At 41.3% G+C, this 14,912-nt stretch overlaps 1 protein-coding gene across 11 annotated transcripts in view; it reads left to right on the top strand.

The window, feature by feature from the left end:
- Window positions 1-14,912, top strand: part of LOC133459446 (neurobeachin-like) — a 176,825-nt gene that overhangs the window by 74,952 nt on the left and 86,961 nt on the right. For all 11 annotated transcript variants that reach the window (XM_061739381.1, XM_061739380.1, XM_061739382.1 and 8 more), the window contains exons 9-13: window positions 5,175-5,372; window positions 6,962-7,095; window positions 8,295-8,403; window positions 9,906-10,058; window positions 13,951-14,119. In XM_061739381.1, the coding sequence (XP_061595365.1) occupies window positions 5,175-5,372; window positions 6,962-7,095; window positions 8,295-8,403; window positions 9,906-10,058; window positions 13,951-14,119 (763 nt within the window). The remainder of the gene's footprint in view (window positions 1-5,174; window positions 5,373-6,961; window positions 7,096-8,294; window positions 8,404-9,905; window positions 10,059-13,950; window positions 14,120-14,912) is intronic.

The raw sequence follows: 14,912 nt of genomic DNA, 5'->3' as shown, positions 1-14,912 counted from the left end.
ATATGAGCCTCCCAATAATAACACACTTGGAATTTGCTGTTTGGCGTCCTTGAATTTGGATCTCTCACTCTGTCACGGCCCCGTTTCCTGGGGGCCGATCAGTCAGACGATCGCCTCTCCGCAAGACGCTGAACGGGCTCCTCAGACGCCCAGAAGAGACCATTAAAGGGTTCAGTGGCTCCAGAGCCGCAGGCCACGGGGCCAGGGCTCTAATGATGAGCGTGTGGGCTCGGGGCCGGCTGGACAACGATGCCAGCGTCTCTCGGTGCGTGTCACACAGCTTCCTGTCTTAATGTAGTACAGGTCACAGTATTCTGGGCTTCACGCACATCTGGATGTGTGTTCATGACAAGCTGCTGCTTGGGAAGTGCTGAGTCGGGATTAAGAACTACATCCCTGCGTGTGACACAGCTGAGTTTGTGTGTGTGTGGCTTGGTGGAGCCTCTTGGCCTCAGCTGTTGTCAACGTTACCAGCCAGTAATGAGACACTGCTCCGCTCAACAAGCGCTCGCTAGAGTGAAGAGGCTCGCGGTGTTCACGTTTGAGGCGACTTACGATGGCCGACACGCCGCGCCCGCTGAGTCTGGGTGTGCGGTTAAGCACCTCCGCGCTCCTCTAATGACGGAAGAAAATAAGAAGATGGAACATGACCCCTGTTTCTCTGTGTCGGCCGTGGTTTGAAAGAAGAAGACTCCAGAGTTGATTCATCTCCAGCGCGCTGAGAGCTGGGAGCTGAGAGCGGTGAACGTGCGCTCACACCAGTACGATGTCGAGCACGTTGTTAGCTGTTCTCTTCATCTGGTGTGCAGATGTCCTCATCGCACACAATCTGCCCACAACATAATTAATGAACCGCGGAAATCTATCTGTACATGTGTTCTACTGTCGGGTGATTTTAGTACACAACCGCCTCGCGTGTATCGGTCAGGCTTCTCAATGTTATAAGAATTTTTATCTGATTAGCGTATTTATTTATTTATTTTTTTTTAAATTCTTTATTTAGGTATGGCAGTACATATAACAAAGTAAAAGCAGTAATATTCTTATACGCCATCCATTTTTTTCATTTTTGGTAAACATATTAAGAGATAAGAAAAGGGAAAAAAGAAAGAAAAAACAAAAACTACAAAGACTATAAAACCTCCATACAGAAGAAAAATGTGAAAAACATGATTCTCAGTTGGGTGGAGAATAAGATAATAATAAGGATAATGATATGATAGTATTGGTGTCTGTCTTCAGATCATTCAAGAATGTGAGGGGGAAGGAGGAGAAAAACAAAACAAGTTTTCATTTCATTTTCAGTTTTCAGTTTCAGTTTTCATTTCAATTCATTACCTCCACAGATTCTGGGCGCAAAGTCTTCACATATACAACCCATTTCGTCCACAATTTTACAAACAAATCTTTCTGGAGACGGAAACAAAACGTAATCTTTTCCATCATATGTATATATACAGTATATATATATATATATATATATATATATATATATATACAGTATATATACAGTATATAGATTTATAGCCGCTTTTTTAGCGGCAAATAGATATTCATCTGACCGTCCTATCAGGAAATCAGTCCTTCCCAAATAAAGTATAGAGAACTCGTAAGTCAGATCAGCATTAAATATACGTTTCACTGTCCTGATTAGTGTATTTTTATATGAACTTTATTTTTTTTTAGAGCCGTTTCTCTTCATGGGGCCAAGAATCATGTCACTTAACTGTTTTATAACGGCAATAAAGGGTTTGGTATGTTTGTTAGGGCCTGAAGAGGACTAGTGTACCAGAGGTTGGGACTCGGCCTGATCTGACGTGGACATGTAGAGAGGAGCAGACTGATCTAAGTGAATCAGACGTGTGCACGTCGCTCTCACTGCAGGCCAGTGTCGTCTCTGCAGCTGTCAGGTGTGAAGACGGCGAGAGCTGTCACCTGCCTTCTTACGCCTTTGTGAAAGACACATATGTCTTCAGTCTCAGCTGTAAAACTTTACATATGGAAAAGGTTGGACTGTCCTGTTCTTTTCTCTGCACCCCCTGCTCCTGGTCAAGAAGCCTCTGTATGTCCCTCAACAACATAAAGGCTTAGCAAAGCTGGCTTGTACGTCCACCGTCCCGTCTCCTTGGTCCGGTGTGGCTACGGACGCATTTTACTGCCAAAACTGCACCATTAACAGGAAATGGGCTTACGTTGCAACCCCCACCCCCTTGTATAAATAAGTATATTCATTTTTCTTTCAGGTATTCAGTGGTTTTTCTTGTATGCAGAAGGGCATCTAATCTTCAAATTAAAGCAAGGAGCACTTTAATTGTGTTTGTGATTGATTATCCCCACACATGGCTACAGCTTTGTGAGCAACTTGTAATGGACACGAGGTCATCAGCACTCGTCATTTAGTGAAAAACCATGTTCCAAAGTCAGCAAATATGAACATAGCCAAGCTTTAATTATCATTAATTACTTTGCAAGCGCTGTTTTGATTTGGAAAAGCAGCTTGAGATACCTCCATCTATTTCAACGTTTCTTTTTTTTTTGTCTGCATATATATTAATGGTTAATACCATGTTGGTAAAAACCTCCAGCCAATCCTGGCTGGCAGAATGTAATAGGAGCTTCTGATGAGGTCACGCCAAGGGCGTTCCCAATGTGAGACACGAAACTAATGCTATGAAAGAGAACTGAGTTATGGCTTGTTAAAAAACTTTGTCATTTACCAGTTTACAATACAGGCTACAGACGAGAGATTCAATAGTCCGCTCAGCTGTGGCTTGTTATAAAACGAATGATTTCAACCAGTGCTTTAAGTGGGAAAAAAAAAGTGCCGGTACTCTCCCCCTACCTTCATATTTCCGTTTGGCCGTGCATTTTGTCCCTCCAAGTTATTTCCGTCACAACCACGTGCGCGCCCGTATAGCTCAACGGGATGAGCAGGCGACTTGCGTACAGCGTAGCAGGTTCGATTCCAGTCGCGGCATATTTTGCACCCACTTCCTACGAGTCTGTCTTTCACTGCACCTATCAAATAAAGTTGCAAGAGCCGCATGACACCGGCCAAAGAGCGGTGCGAGCATGCGGCTCGCGAGCCGCGGGTTGGCCAAGCGCGCCTTAACGTCTGTACGGCAAGCTTTGAGCATCAAAACACCTTAATCAACAAATCCAACCTGTAGACTTTGGGGAGATCGGGGGGAGTTACTGACTGATGGGGAATCTGGGAAGAACAGTACCGGTACGCGCCGCACACAGTAAATAATTTCCGGTACGCTGATGGGTACAATTTAGAAGTGCCGGTACTGCGTACCGCTCCGTACCGGCCCACTTAAAGCACTGATTTCAACTGAAAACACATTAAAGCATGAATAACTGATTTAATATTTATGTTTTTTGATAAGTGACCTTGGTATAAGCGGGATAATGCCCTTCGAGGTGTCCATTAACATAAATATATGGATGACGCGGGGGCGTGAACCGTCCGACGCGAAGCGAACGGTTTTCCATTACATATATATCAACGTTTCTTGATGGGTGTAATTAGCTTTTTGTAAGTGTCATTAATGCAAGACAGTTGAAAATCCAGCTTTCAGATGGAGATAAAGACGTTACATTTTGTGCTGCATGTTGAGAACAACTCGGGGTGAGTATCTATGTCACGCTAGACCCCAGATGAAAGCTTGAGAAGATGAGGGCCTGCAGCTTTCCCGAGCAGCCGAGCAGAGCACGGCACCCGAGGACCCGGCTCCCGGAGATGAGCGCAGCCTCGGCCCGGAATCGCTGCAAAGGATGGCAGAGCAGCGCGGCTGCCTTTCATCTGCGGGGCTTCACAAGTGCAGCAGCAGCAGCAGCGCTGCAGGATACACGAGCCCGGAGACCTCTGCAGACAGATATAGACAGGAATGTGTAAATATCAAGAGTTCAACCTACAATTCTAACAGCTCCAGCACAAACCAAAGAACCGTATCTGTGCTTGGAGTTTTTCTTTAGGAGGATAAAGAGCGTCTTTGATTTGAGACACTCCGTCAAAACCATGGATGTTTGAGGAGCTCGTATCTTGTGAAGGAAAGAAATGACAGAGACAAAGCCCTGGGTACAGATTGCTAGATTTCAGCTTGTGTGTTTTTGTTGACAAGCTACAAAGACATAAATTTGGATCCCTGAGTGCTTCTCTCCCACACATCCGCCCCCCCTCTCTCCGTCTCTTATTCTGGGGCTAATTGAATTAGTGCCCTGGTTAGCACTGTGTTCATTAAGTTAATGCTGTGTTGTTTACACATGGCTCACGCTGCAATTAAGCAGACTGCATTCTGGGTTGTTGAACTTCTACTGTACACACCGAGACACACTTGTCTCGGGACGGCTGAGCCGTTCTGTGGGTCCAGAGCTGGTAGAGGAGCCAAAGATTGTACTCAAGTAAAAGTACTGTTACTTCAGAATAATATGACTCAAGTAGAAGTAAAAAGTAGTCATCCAAATAGTTACTTAAGTAAAAGTAAAAAAGTACTTGGTGAAAAAACTACTCAAGTACTGAGTAACTGTTGAGTAACGTCTGATTTATTTTTGTAACACAACCATTCAAACAGACAAAAGTACAAATAATCATCTTCAGGCAAATTAAATCAATAAAATAAATTAACATTAATAAAGAATACAAAATAGCTTAAATTAAAATAATCTTAAAGTAAATGCAAGTACTTTATTAAATAATAAAATTAATAAAATAATAACAGAATAAAAAAATAAATTAAGCACAAGTAGCACAAAATTTCAAGCTTTTGTACTTTCCTTTTTTAACCAGGCAGAACTAGAACAAACATGAACTCATAGAAACTCTGTGTGTGTTTGAGTCTGTGTAAATATGACAAAACATGCAAAAACAAACATTTTTCCCAAAGAATCACCCATTGATGTCATGAGATTGACGCGTACGTGGATAAAAGGGATAAAAGAAAAGTAACAGCTCAACGTAGCCTAATGTAGCGGAGTAAGAGGAACAGTTTCTTCTTCACAAATCTACTCAAGTAAAAGTATAAAGTATAGTGATTCAAAACTACGCCTAAAAGTACAACATTGCCCAAAACTTACTCAAGTAAATGTAACTCGTTACTACCACCTCTGCGTGGGTCCGACTGCTTTACTCACGCGGCTGTTTGTGTTCCTCCCTCCGGTCGTCTCTGCAGAGCACCTTCAAGTTCAAGTCGGAGAGCGACATCCACCTGGCGGAGCACCACAAGCAGGTGCTGTACGATGGCAAGCTGGCCAGCTCCATCTCCTTCACCTACAACGCCAAGGCAACGGACGCCCAGCTCTGCCTGGAGTCCTCGCCCCGGGAAAACGCCTCCATCTTCGTGCACTCGCCGCACGCGCTCATGCTGCAGGTCAGTGTGGCGGGAGTCGTCCGTGTGGGTGTCACCTTCTCAAACCCACGTCTGTTGGTCTGCTCAGTGTCGCAAAAAAGGCAAGCTCGGTTTGGTCACGTGGTTTCTGGATCACAGACTGACCTACGCCCACCGCGAGTTACACTCGCCATGCCGATGACTCCCACAGTGTATGTTCAAACTACCAGCTTTAAGGCAAGGCAAGTTAATTTGTATAGATCAGGGGTCGGCAACCCGCGGCTCTAGAGCCGCATGCGGCTCTAGAGCCGCATGCGGCTCTTTAGCGCCGCCTTAGTGGCTCCTGGAGCTGTCTCGTTTTTCTTCCTTTGTCCTTTTGACTTTTTTCTCGACATTTCGACTTTTTTTCTCGACATTTTTACTTTTTTCTCAACATTTCGACTTTTCTCTCAAAATTTTGACTTTTTTCTCAACATTTCGAATTTTTTCTCAACATTTCGACTTTTTTTCTCAACATTTGCCCTTTTTTCTCGAGATTGTACTTCAACATTAATCTCGACATTTCAACTTTTTTCTCGCCATTTTGACTTTTTTCTCGACATTTGCCTTCATTCTAAGGCTTATAAAAGACTTTTCATTTTTTGCGGCTCCAGACATATTTTTTTTGGTGGTTTTGGTCCAATATGGCTCTTTCAACATTTTGGGTTGCTGACCCCTGGTATAGACAATTCAACACAAGGTAATTCAAAGTGCTTTACATCAACATTAAAAGCGTCAATACACAATTAAACAGTAAATAGCAAATAAAATGATGAGAAAAGAGGTAAAATAATAATACGTTTCTATACGGTCAACATGTACAAAGACCGGGTCAAATACAGTATTACAAAAGTAATCTGTGCCGATTCGTGCGGTGAATTAAACCAATTTAACAATTCTACGTCACAATGCCTGCATTCAGGGCTTATCCATCACTACTGTAACTTTGCCCGGTTGTCAAAAATCACAAGTATTTAATTTAAGAGTACGCTTAAATAACAAATAAAATGATAAGAAAAGAGGTAGAATAATAAAAAGCACAAGTTGTTAAAAAGTAAGGGCAGTAGAGTACAGCAGGTAAGTATTTAATTAAACAGTAATGTTTTTAATCCTGATTTAAAGGATCTACAGTTGGAGCAGACCTCAGGTCTACAGGAAGTTTGTTCCACCGGTGAGGAGCAGAATAACTGAACGCTGCCTCACCTTGCTTGGTTTTGGTTCTGGAACCACAACAAACCAGATCCAGATGAACCTCAGGGGTCTGGGAGCTTCATAGGAACTAACAGATCAACCATGTATTTTGGTCCAAGACCATTCAGGTCTTTGTAGACCAGCAGTAAGATTTTAAACTCTATCCTTTGACTCACTGGAAGCCAGTGTAGTGATTTCATGACCGGTGTAATGTGGTCCAGTTTCCTGGTGTTTGTTAGGACTCTGACTCAGCGTTCTGGATCAGCTGCAGCTGCCTGATTGATTTCTTTAACAGTAAATCACCATTGCTGTTTACGTTTTAATTGCAGTTTACGACTTCATCTGTGTGTAAAAAGGAAAATGCTCTTGGTAAACACTAACAGACTGTTGCAAACCCACAGGATGTGAAGGCCATCGTTACCCACTCCATCCACAGTGCCATCCACTCCATCGGCGGCATCCAGGTCCTGTTCCCGCTCTTTGCTCAGCTGGACTTCAAGCAGCTGAACGACAGCAGCGTGGACACGTCGGTGTGGTGAGTGGTCCGGACAGCTGCAGCATCCCTGCAGGCACACACCATGAACGATACTGCTAGTGGGGTCAAACACCTGAAATGAGAGATGATAGGATCGGTGCAACAACACCGAGGCTTTGAGTGACATGACAGAAACATTAGTGAGCGTGCTGTGGATAGAAGTTATCTTTATTTGAAAGACTAACTGCAGACGGTTGTGCCGTGGGCTGTACAATAATGTGTCCTGGAAAGCCAGGCAGGGTGCGTGACGTGACAGACAGAGGTTGTTTTTCCTGGATTGATGAGTGATTTTAAAAGTATCTCTGGTCCTCCGGCTTCCAGATTGTCCCGATAACAATCCATCACAGGTCCTAATGAAATTACATATCAGGCAGCATCTCCACCACATGGTGGGTTTTGACGGGTTTCATTTATTATATATCCTCAGGAAGATAGCGATAAGACACCAAAGTACACGTGCTTTTTAGTGACAGATATCAGAGAAGCTAGCTATGTATTAGCATTTGTGAAGAGAAAAGAGTTTTTTTCTAATTGATCAAGTCATGTAATTTAATTCATTTTAAATATTGTGATTTCAATGTAGGGATGGGTGATATTTTACCGTCATCTCGCGGTAAAAACGATAAATTCCCGTTGATGACGTTTTTCTGTAAAGCTGATTTATGGTTCTGCGTTAAATCCACGCACAACGTACGGGAAGGAAGGAAGGAAGGAAGGAAGGAAGGAAGGAAGGAAGGAAGGAAGGAAGGAAGGAAGGAAGGAAGGAAGGAAGGAAGGAAGGAAGGAAGGAAGGAAGGAAGGAAGGAAGGAAGGAAGGAAGGAAGGAAGGAAGGAAGGAAGGAAGGATAGAAATGAGCCAGAAAGAAAGAAAGAAAGAAAGAAAGAAAGAAAGAAAGAAAGAAAGAAAGAAAGAAAGAAAGAAAGAAAGAAAGAAAGAAAGAAAGAAAGAAAGAAAGAAAGAAATTCCCATTGATGACATTTAGTAGCATTTAGTATCTTTTAGAGCAGTGTTTTGGGGGCTCCAAAGACTGAATGTGGTGATAGATTTATATTTAAAAAGGTGGAGTTGAATTGTGTATCTTCATTCTTATCGTTATCGGGATAAATGCCAGAAATTATCGTGATAATTGTTTTAGTCCATACCGCCCATCCCTATTTCAATGTAAGCAACAAGTATGTGTGTAAACTCTCTGTTGCAGTGCTACTCTGCTGGTGTTCCTGGTGGAGCTGTTGAAAAGCTCGGTGGCCATGCAGGAGCAGATGCTGGGAGGGAAGGGCTTCCTGGTGATCGGGTACCTGCTGGAGAAGGTCAGTGCTGAGCCCTCCAATGTAAATATTTATGCAACAAATTGTTGTACATACAGAAGGTTGCCTTGTGTTTCGTTTTGTTTGTTTTTCTCTCCATGACGTTTGCTACATTCAAAGGCTTTTACAGCATCTATTTTTCTTGTGCAATATCTTGTCACTTGCCAGTAGTTTGTCTGAAGTGCCTGTTAGTTGCTCGCAGCGAGATAAACTGATGTGATGGAAACAGACAGTATTTTGCAGATTGTGGATCTGTTGAAACTAAAGTACATGATATTAATAGCTGTTATGAATTCACAGGTAACTGCCTGTCTTATACATTGAAAACAATTCCAAAACATAAAAGGCTTCATTGCAGTGCTAAGTTTCTACAAGTTTTTACTTTGTATTTGTCAGATTCAATTTTACTGAATGGTTTTTGATAGAAATATTCACAAGTTTTAACAATTCAAAATGGGGTTCACGGGACATCTGCAGATGAAACTAAAGAGTCTCTTTGCTTCCGTCAGTTATCATAATACTTAACAGTAACCCTGAATCAAAAGAAGTGGAAATGACATGCAAAATGTTAAAATATGTTGCATAAGTACAGTATATAATCAAATATCATAATTTACAGTGAGTAAAATAATGTAACACGTGATTCTTAGATTGACATTGACTTTTAGTTCAGTGAACACACGTTTTAAATCTTTCTTTAATAATTTTGCCAACTGTTTTTTTTATAATGCTGCAGGCCTGACATGGAGGAATGGACCTATATTAACAAATGAAATGCAGCTGATGAGACAATAACATTTAATGTCTTTGGTTCGAGCTGTGTCTAGTGAATAAGAGTCATACTAGATCAGGGGTCGGCAACCCAACATGTTGAAAACACAAAAAACACAAAAAACAAATATGTCTGGAGCCGCAAAAAATGAAAAGTCTTGTATAAGCCTTAGAATGAAGGCAAATGGCGAAAGGTAGAGAAAAAAGTTCGAAATGTCGAGAAAAAAGTCAAAATTTCGAGAAAAAAGTCAAAATTTCGAGAAAAAAGTTAAAATGTCGAGATAAAAAAGGAAAGGAAAAAGGAAGAAAAACAGAGAAAAAAATGAAAAAAGAAAAAAATAAATAAATAAAAAAAAGAAGAAAAAGAGAAAAGAAGAAAGAGGAAAAAAGGAAAAAAATAGAAAAAAAGAAGAAAAAAAATAAATAAAAAAGAAGAGAAAAAAGAAGAAAAAGAGAAAAAAAGAAGAAGAAAAAAAGAAAAAAGAATAAAAAGAGAAAAAAAGGAAAAAATAGAAAAAAAGGAAAAAAAAAGGTCAAACATTTTTGAAAAAGCTCCAGGAGCCACTAGGGCTGTAGAGCCTTGGGTTGCCGACCCCTGTACTAGATGTAGAAATCTGCTCTCAAAGGATTTGTGGTGGTGTTTTGATGTTGTATATTTTTTTTGTCAGAAAAGGAAGTTATATGACTACTCATTGGGGTTAAATCACAACTTCTGTTGACTGTTCTTTGTCCAGTCGTCAAGGGTCCACATCACCAGAGCTGTTCTTGAACAGTTCCTGTCGTTTGCCAAGTATCTGGACGGTTTACCTCACGGAGCGCCGCTCCTCAAACAGCTCTGTGACCATGTCCTCTTCAACGCCGCCATCTGGATACACACCCCTGCCAAGGTCTGTTTCTGTTTATCTCCTGCAAATGTGTGTCGCTTTGGCGACCTTGCTGAATAATGACGATGTGAAGGAAATGACTGAAAGGATCACGGTGGTAGAAAATACTTACAGTCTAGAAGTTTTGATCCATGTTTGGAGACAAGCAACATTTAACAAAGAAGAAGGCCACATGTCAGTAGCCATTGCCCTTTACGATAAGATAATAGATGAGATTTGAGGACGGGGAGGGAGGAGCTGGTCCATGCTGGAAAAGGACAGAACACGCAAGCAGGCAAAGCAAAGAGGAAAAAGTGACATTTGAAAAGACCCCCGGACAACAGAGAGACGTGCTGCTCCTCTTTTCCCTCTAACCTAGATGTGAGTGTTTGTGGCATTCCCGCGGGCTCCTTCAGCTCTTGCCTCTTTGATTTTCCAAACTTCCTGACTTCCTGTCATCCTCCCTCTGACCCTAAGAGGTGATGCTGGGTGCAACAGTGACTGTTTACATGCACTCAAAATTCGGGTTATTGCTAATATTCCAGTTACTAAAACATTGGGAATATTCCGTTTACATGGTAATTAATCATTCGGGATATCTGGATCAAACCAGCGACGCGCGGAGAACGTCATGACGCAATTCCCGTCATTTCCGCTTCTTCTTCCTGTATCCAAATTGAAAACAAATCCTGCTTTCGCTCACCTTCTTGTAAATCTGGTTATCCCGGTACTTTCTACCGTCTACAAATGCAGAAATGTTCATATCCTTCATTACATTTATGAAGTGATTAGTCTCCTCCTGGTCTTGGTTTCTCCGTGTTTATAAGAACTTCCTGGACTCAAAAGACCAGGATTCCTTGTGAACAGAGCATGTGCAGAAAACAAATTCATGTTCCGTTTGATGGGGATATTCCGTTTGGCGTTTACATGACCAAATATTCGGGTTAGAAAAGGAGTAACCCAGGGCTCATATTCAGGTTTTTAAAAACCGGAATATGAGCATATTCAGGTTATTCAAAGGGGTTATTGGTGTTTACATGGCCATGCAAAACGGTGTTATTGCTAATATTCGGGTTTTAAAAGGGTTATTGATGCATGGAAACGCAGTCAGTGCTGCTCTTCAGGACTCATCGGGGCCATAACGGAGTTGCATCCTCGTACTTTGTTATTCGGGAGGATAGCGTCTAACTGCTTCAAGTTCAAACTAATAAGACCAAATGATTGCCTGTTTTTTATTTGTATATTTTTCTATTATGGTCAAATGAATGACGTGCTGAGAAAGACGATTGCATTGCATTTAAATTAAATTACAAATGAGCAGGGTTATAATCAGGGCAGGATATGCGTAATAAATGTGCTAAGTAGCAGTAGACGCAAAAAACTAAAACCAATCTTTTAATCCTATAATCTTTCCTCTGTACCATTCGGCCTCCCACTGAGCGTTATTATTTACTGCTTCTCAGGGTGATATTACCCTCATCATTGGCAAGAATGGCCTTGGTCATATTCAAGATTTAATGAAACACTTGAAGAAATAACATCCAAACCACATTTCCCATCCCTCTAATGTCTCCCCTGCTTGCTTACGAAATGCAGAACGTGTTTTCCTCTCCCCAGCACTTCTGGTAAACACCGGGGTTTGGGGGTGCCGGCCGAACCGCCGGCAGGGGCCGAGGGATATCTCGTTTTTTTGTCCTACCGAACAAAGTCACAGCAGATAAACAGCTCACTTGTTTGAGATTGTAACGTAATGAAGGCCTTTCAAGTCAGCCGAGTGCACACTCCGGTCTAGATGAGCTGTGATGTGATACGGTCAGGTCACAGCCTGCTGCTAATTTCATCCGCTTAAATAGAGCCACCTCGTTACGGCTCGTCCTCAGCGCGGCGGTCACTGTAATGAGCTCGGAGATTTGTGAGCCGGCCCGATCCGGCACATGTGGGAGGAAGAGGGATGGCCACGGGAATATTAAGAGAGGGAAAGAGGGAACGGATGGAGGGAGAGAACAAATGAGCAATGGGAGAGTTCCCTCCTCAAATGTCAGGAAACATAAGGAGCTCCTCGGATCAGGCTCGATGCTTTCAGGCACGGAAACGTCACAAACAACACAAAGCAGCAAACACCGGCTATGGTTACAGGATGGTTTTTAATTCGGAATTCCGAATTAAATAATTCCGAATTAAACTATTTTCCTCCGAGTTTACATTGAAATAGTAATTCCAAATTGAGGTTTACATGGAAAACACGTTTGATCGGCTTTATCCAATTCCCCTTAAGGTCTGGGGGTTGGGAAGGTTCTGATTGGATAGGGGGGCGGACCGGAAGTTACGTCTACCGGAAGAAAAACTAACTTAGCCGTTACAACTTTGAAAAGATCACAATTTTTATTTAATTTATTCCGTATTTTCTGGACTATAAGCCTCTACTTTTTTCATAGGTTTTGAACCATGCGGCTTATACAAAGGTGCAGCTTTTCTGTGGATTTTTCTTCCACCGCTCGGGGCGCTCTAAACGGAATTAGAATCAAAACTAAGACAAAATAAATGCAAAGAAGAATACGCTACTTCTTTTTTAACAGATAGAAGTAGGTAGAAGCAGATTTCAAACAGATAAATAGATACATAAATACCGGTTATTTTCTCTTGGTTCTGTCCCGTTTTAATCAGCAAAGTTGCTGCCATGTTAAAAGACACTGTTAGGAAAGGATCTATTTAGGTACAAACATGTACATCATTTACAGTTCAAAATCCTTCTGTACATGTAGTAAATATCTAATCTAACAACAGAAATATCTGCGGCTTGCATATCTTTTTTTTTTTTTTTTAAATAGAGCGGATGCGGCTTGTATGCAGGTGCGGCTTATAGTCCAGAAAATATGGTTGTTTCCTGTTTCCATCAGTTCTTTTAATTATTTCCAGGTCCTCCAAGCTATTTATTAAATAAATGGTCTCTGCTCTTGACCAGCGTTTACTGCGTGCTGCATCTTGAAACTTTGTTTGGAAAACAAGCCCAGCGTGGAATATAAGTGTCATGGAGACAAACGGGCGAGAGAACGAGCAGAAAGAAAGACCGGAATTAATTTAAAGTGTAATGAGTGTATACATGATCGTGGAATTATTCTATTCGGATTTAAAATCGGAATAAACCAGCCACTTACTTCAGAATTAAGTTTAATTCGGAATGGCCATTTTCATTCAGAATTAGGTGTTTACATGGTAATTTTTACTCATTTTAAATCGGAATTCATTTTAATTCTGAATTAAAGAGGAATTAAACTTCCCATGTAAACGCACTCATTGAAAATGCAGTGGTGAACCGTGAGCACGACCGCTGGGCCTTCACCTCATCACAGAGAAAAGAAATCATTGCGGAAAAAAGCAACAGTACAACGTCACTCTCGTCCTCCGCCATTTAACTTCCCGCCCACTTGAAATCAAACCGTGATTGGTGGATTTTCCCGTCACTCTCCACACCAAAACACACAGCTTGGCCTTCCCCGGGATTCATGAAACCAATGAATGAGCAGATAACCGGGCCTTAATAGAGACAGACCATTCTGATTGGATAACAGGTTTTCAGGACATGAACTTGACAGTAAACTTAATTTTAGAACACAGATGAGACAAAATCTGTTAAATATATTGTATTAAATTAAATGAGATAGAAATAAAAAAAAATCTTTTTATTATTGAATACTTTATTATTATTATCATTATTATTATTATTACATTTATTCTCGTTTCTTATTTTTTTAGGCCTTCTCTGAAGGCCTAAAACTGTTAAAATGCCTTGTGTTTGTCCGCCATAAACAAAAACTGGTCACTTGTTTTACCTCAACCAACACACATTCCTGCATATACTGCTGTATTTGTGAATGTATGTACATGCACTGCATAAAGGACTTGTGTGTGCATCCAGGTCCAGCTCTCCCTGTACACATACCTGTCATCGGAGTTCATCGGCACCGCCACCATCTACTCCACCATCCGGCGCGTGGGCACCGTCCTGCAGCTGATGCACACCCTAAAGTACTACTACTGGGCTCTGAACCCTCTGGAGTGCAGCGGAATCTCCCCCAAAGGTCTTGGTACGTTCACGCAGATCTATCTATCTATCTATCTATCTATCTATCTATCTATCTATCTATCTATCTATCTATCTATCTATCTATCTATCTATCTATCTATCTATCTATCTATCTATCTATCTATCTATCTATCTATCTATCTATCTATCTATCTATCTATCTATCTATCTATCTATCTATCTATCTATCTATCTATCTATCTATCTATCTATCTATCTATCTATCCATCCATCCATCCATCCATCCATCCATCCATCCATCCATCCATCCATCCATCCATCCATCCATCCATCCATCCATCCATCCATCCATCCATCCATCCATCCATCCATCCATCCATCCATCCATCCATCTATCTATCTATGACCTTCTCCTCCTGCTTCTTGTTGGTATTGATATCATCATCATCATGATCATCATCGATAAATCTACACATTAATTCAGAAGACTGTTGCAGCACATTCTTACAAACTAAAGTATTCATTTGCTGATTTATGGTTTTCATATGAACAGTGACAGTCTTTTGGAAAGATGATATTTTTACTCCGGGTTGCAGATGAGGTTGTTGGACTTTGAAATTCAGCTTTATCTTTCCGCTTTAATCAATAATCATTTAGATTCCATAGCTTTGAATGGCTCTGCCCACTGTGAGAGATGTCTTATGTAATGGCAGGTCAAGTAATTACAGACCTGCTAAACTACATAAATGCAAATAGCTGTTTCATCATCATTTTAGCATAGAAATAATGGCAGGAAATTAAATACCTCTTGCACAGACAAAGAGTAGCTTTGG

Source organism: Cololabis saira, chromosome 14 (assembly GCF_033807715.1).
Source record: "Cololabis saira isolate AMF1-May2022 chromosome 14, fColSai1.1, whole genome shotgun sequence".
Classification (NCBI taxonomy): Eukaryota; Metazoa; Chordata; class Actinopteri; order Beloniformes; family Belonidae; genus Cololabis; species Cololabis saira.
Note: the sequence above shows the minus strand (reverse complement) of the source record. Positions and strands in the feature narration are given on the sequence as shown.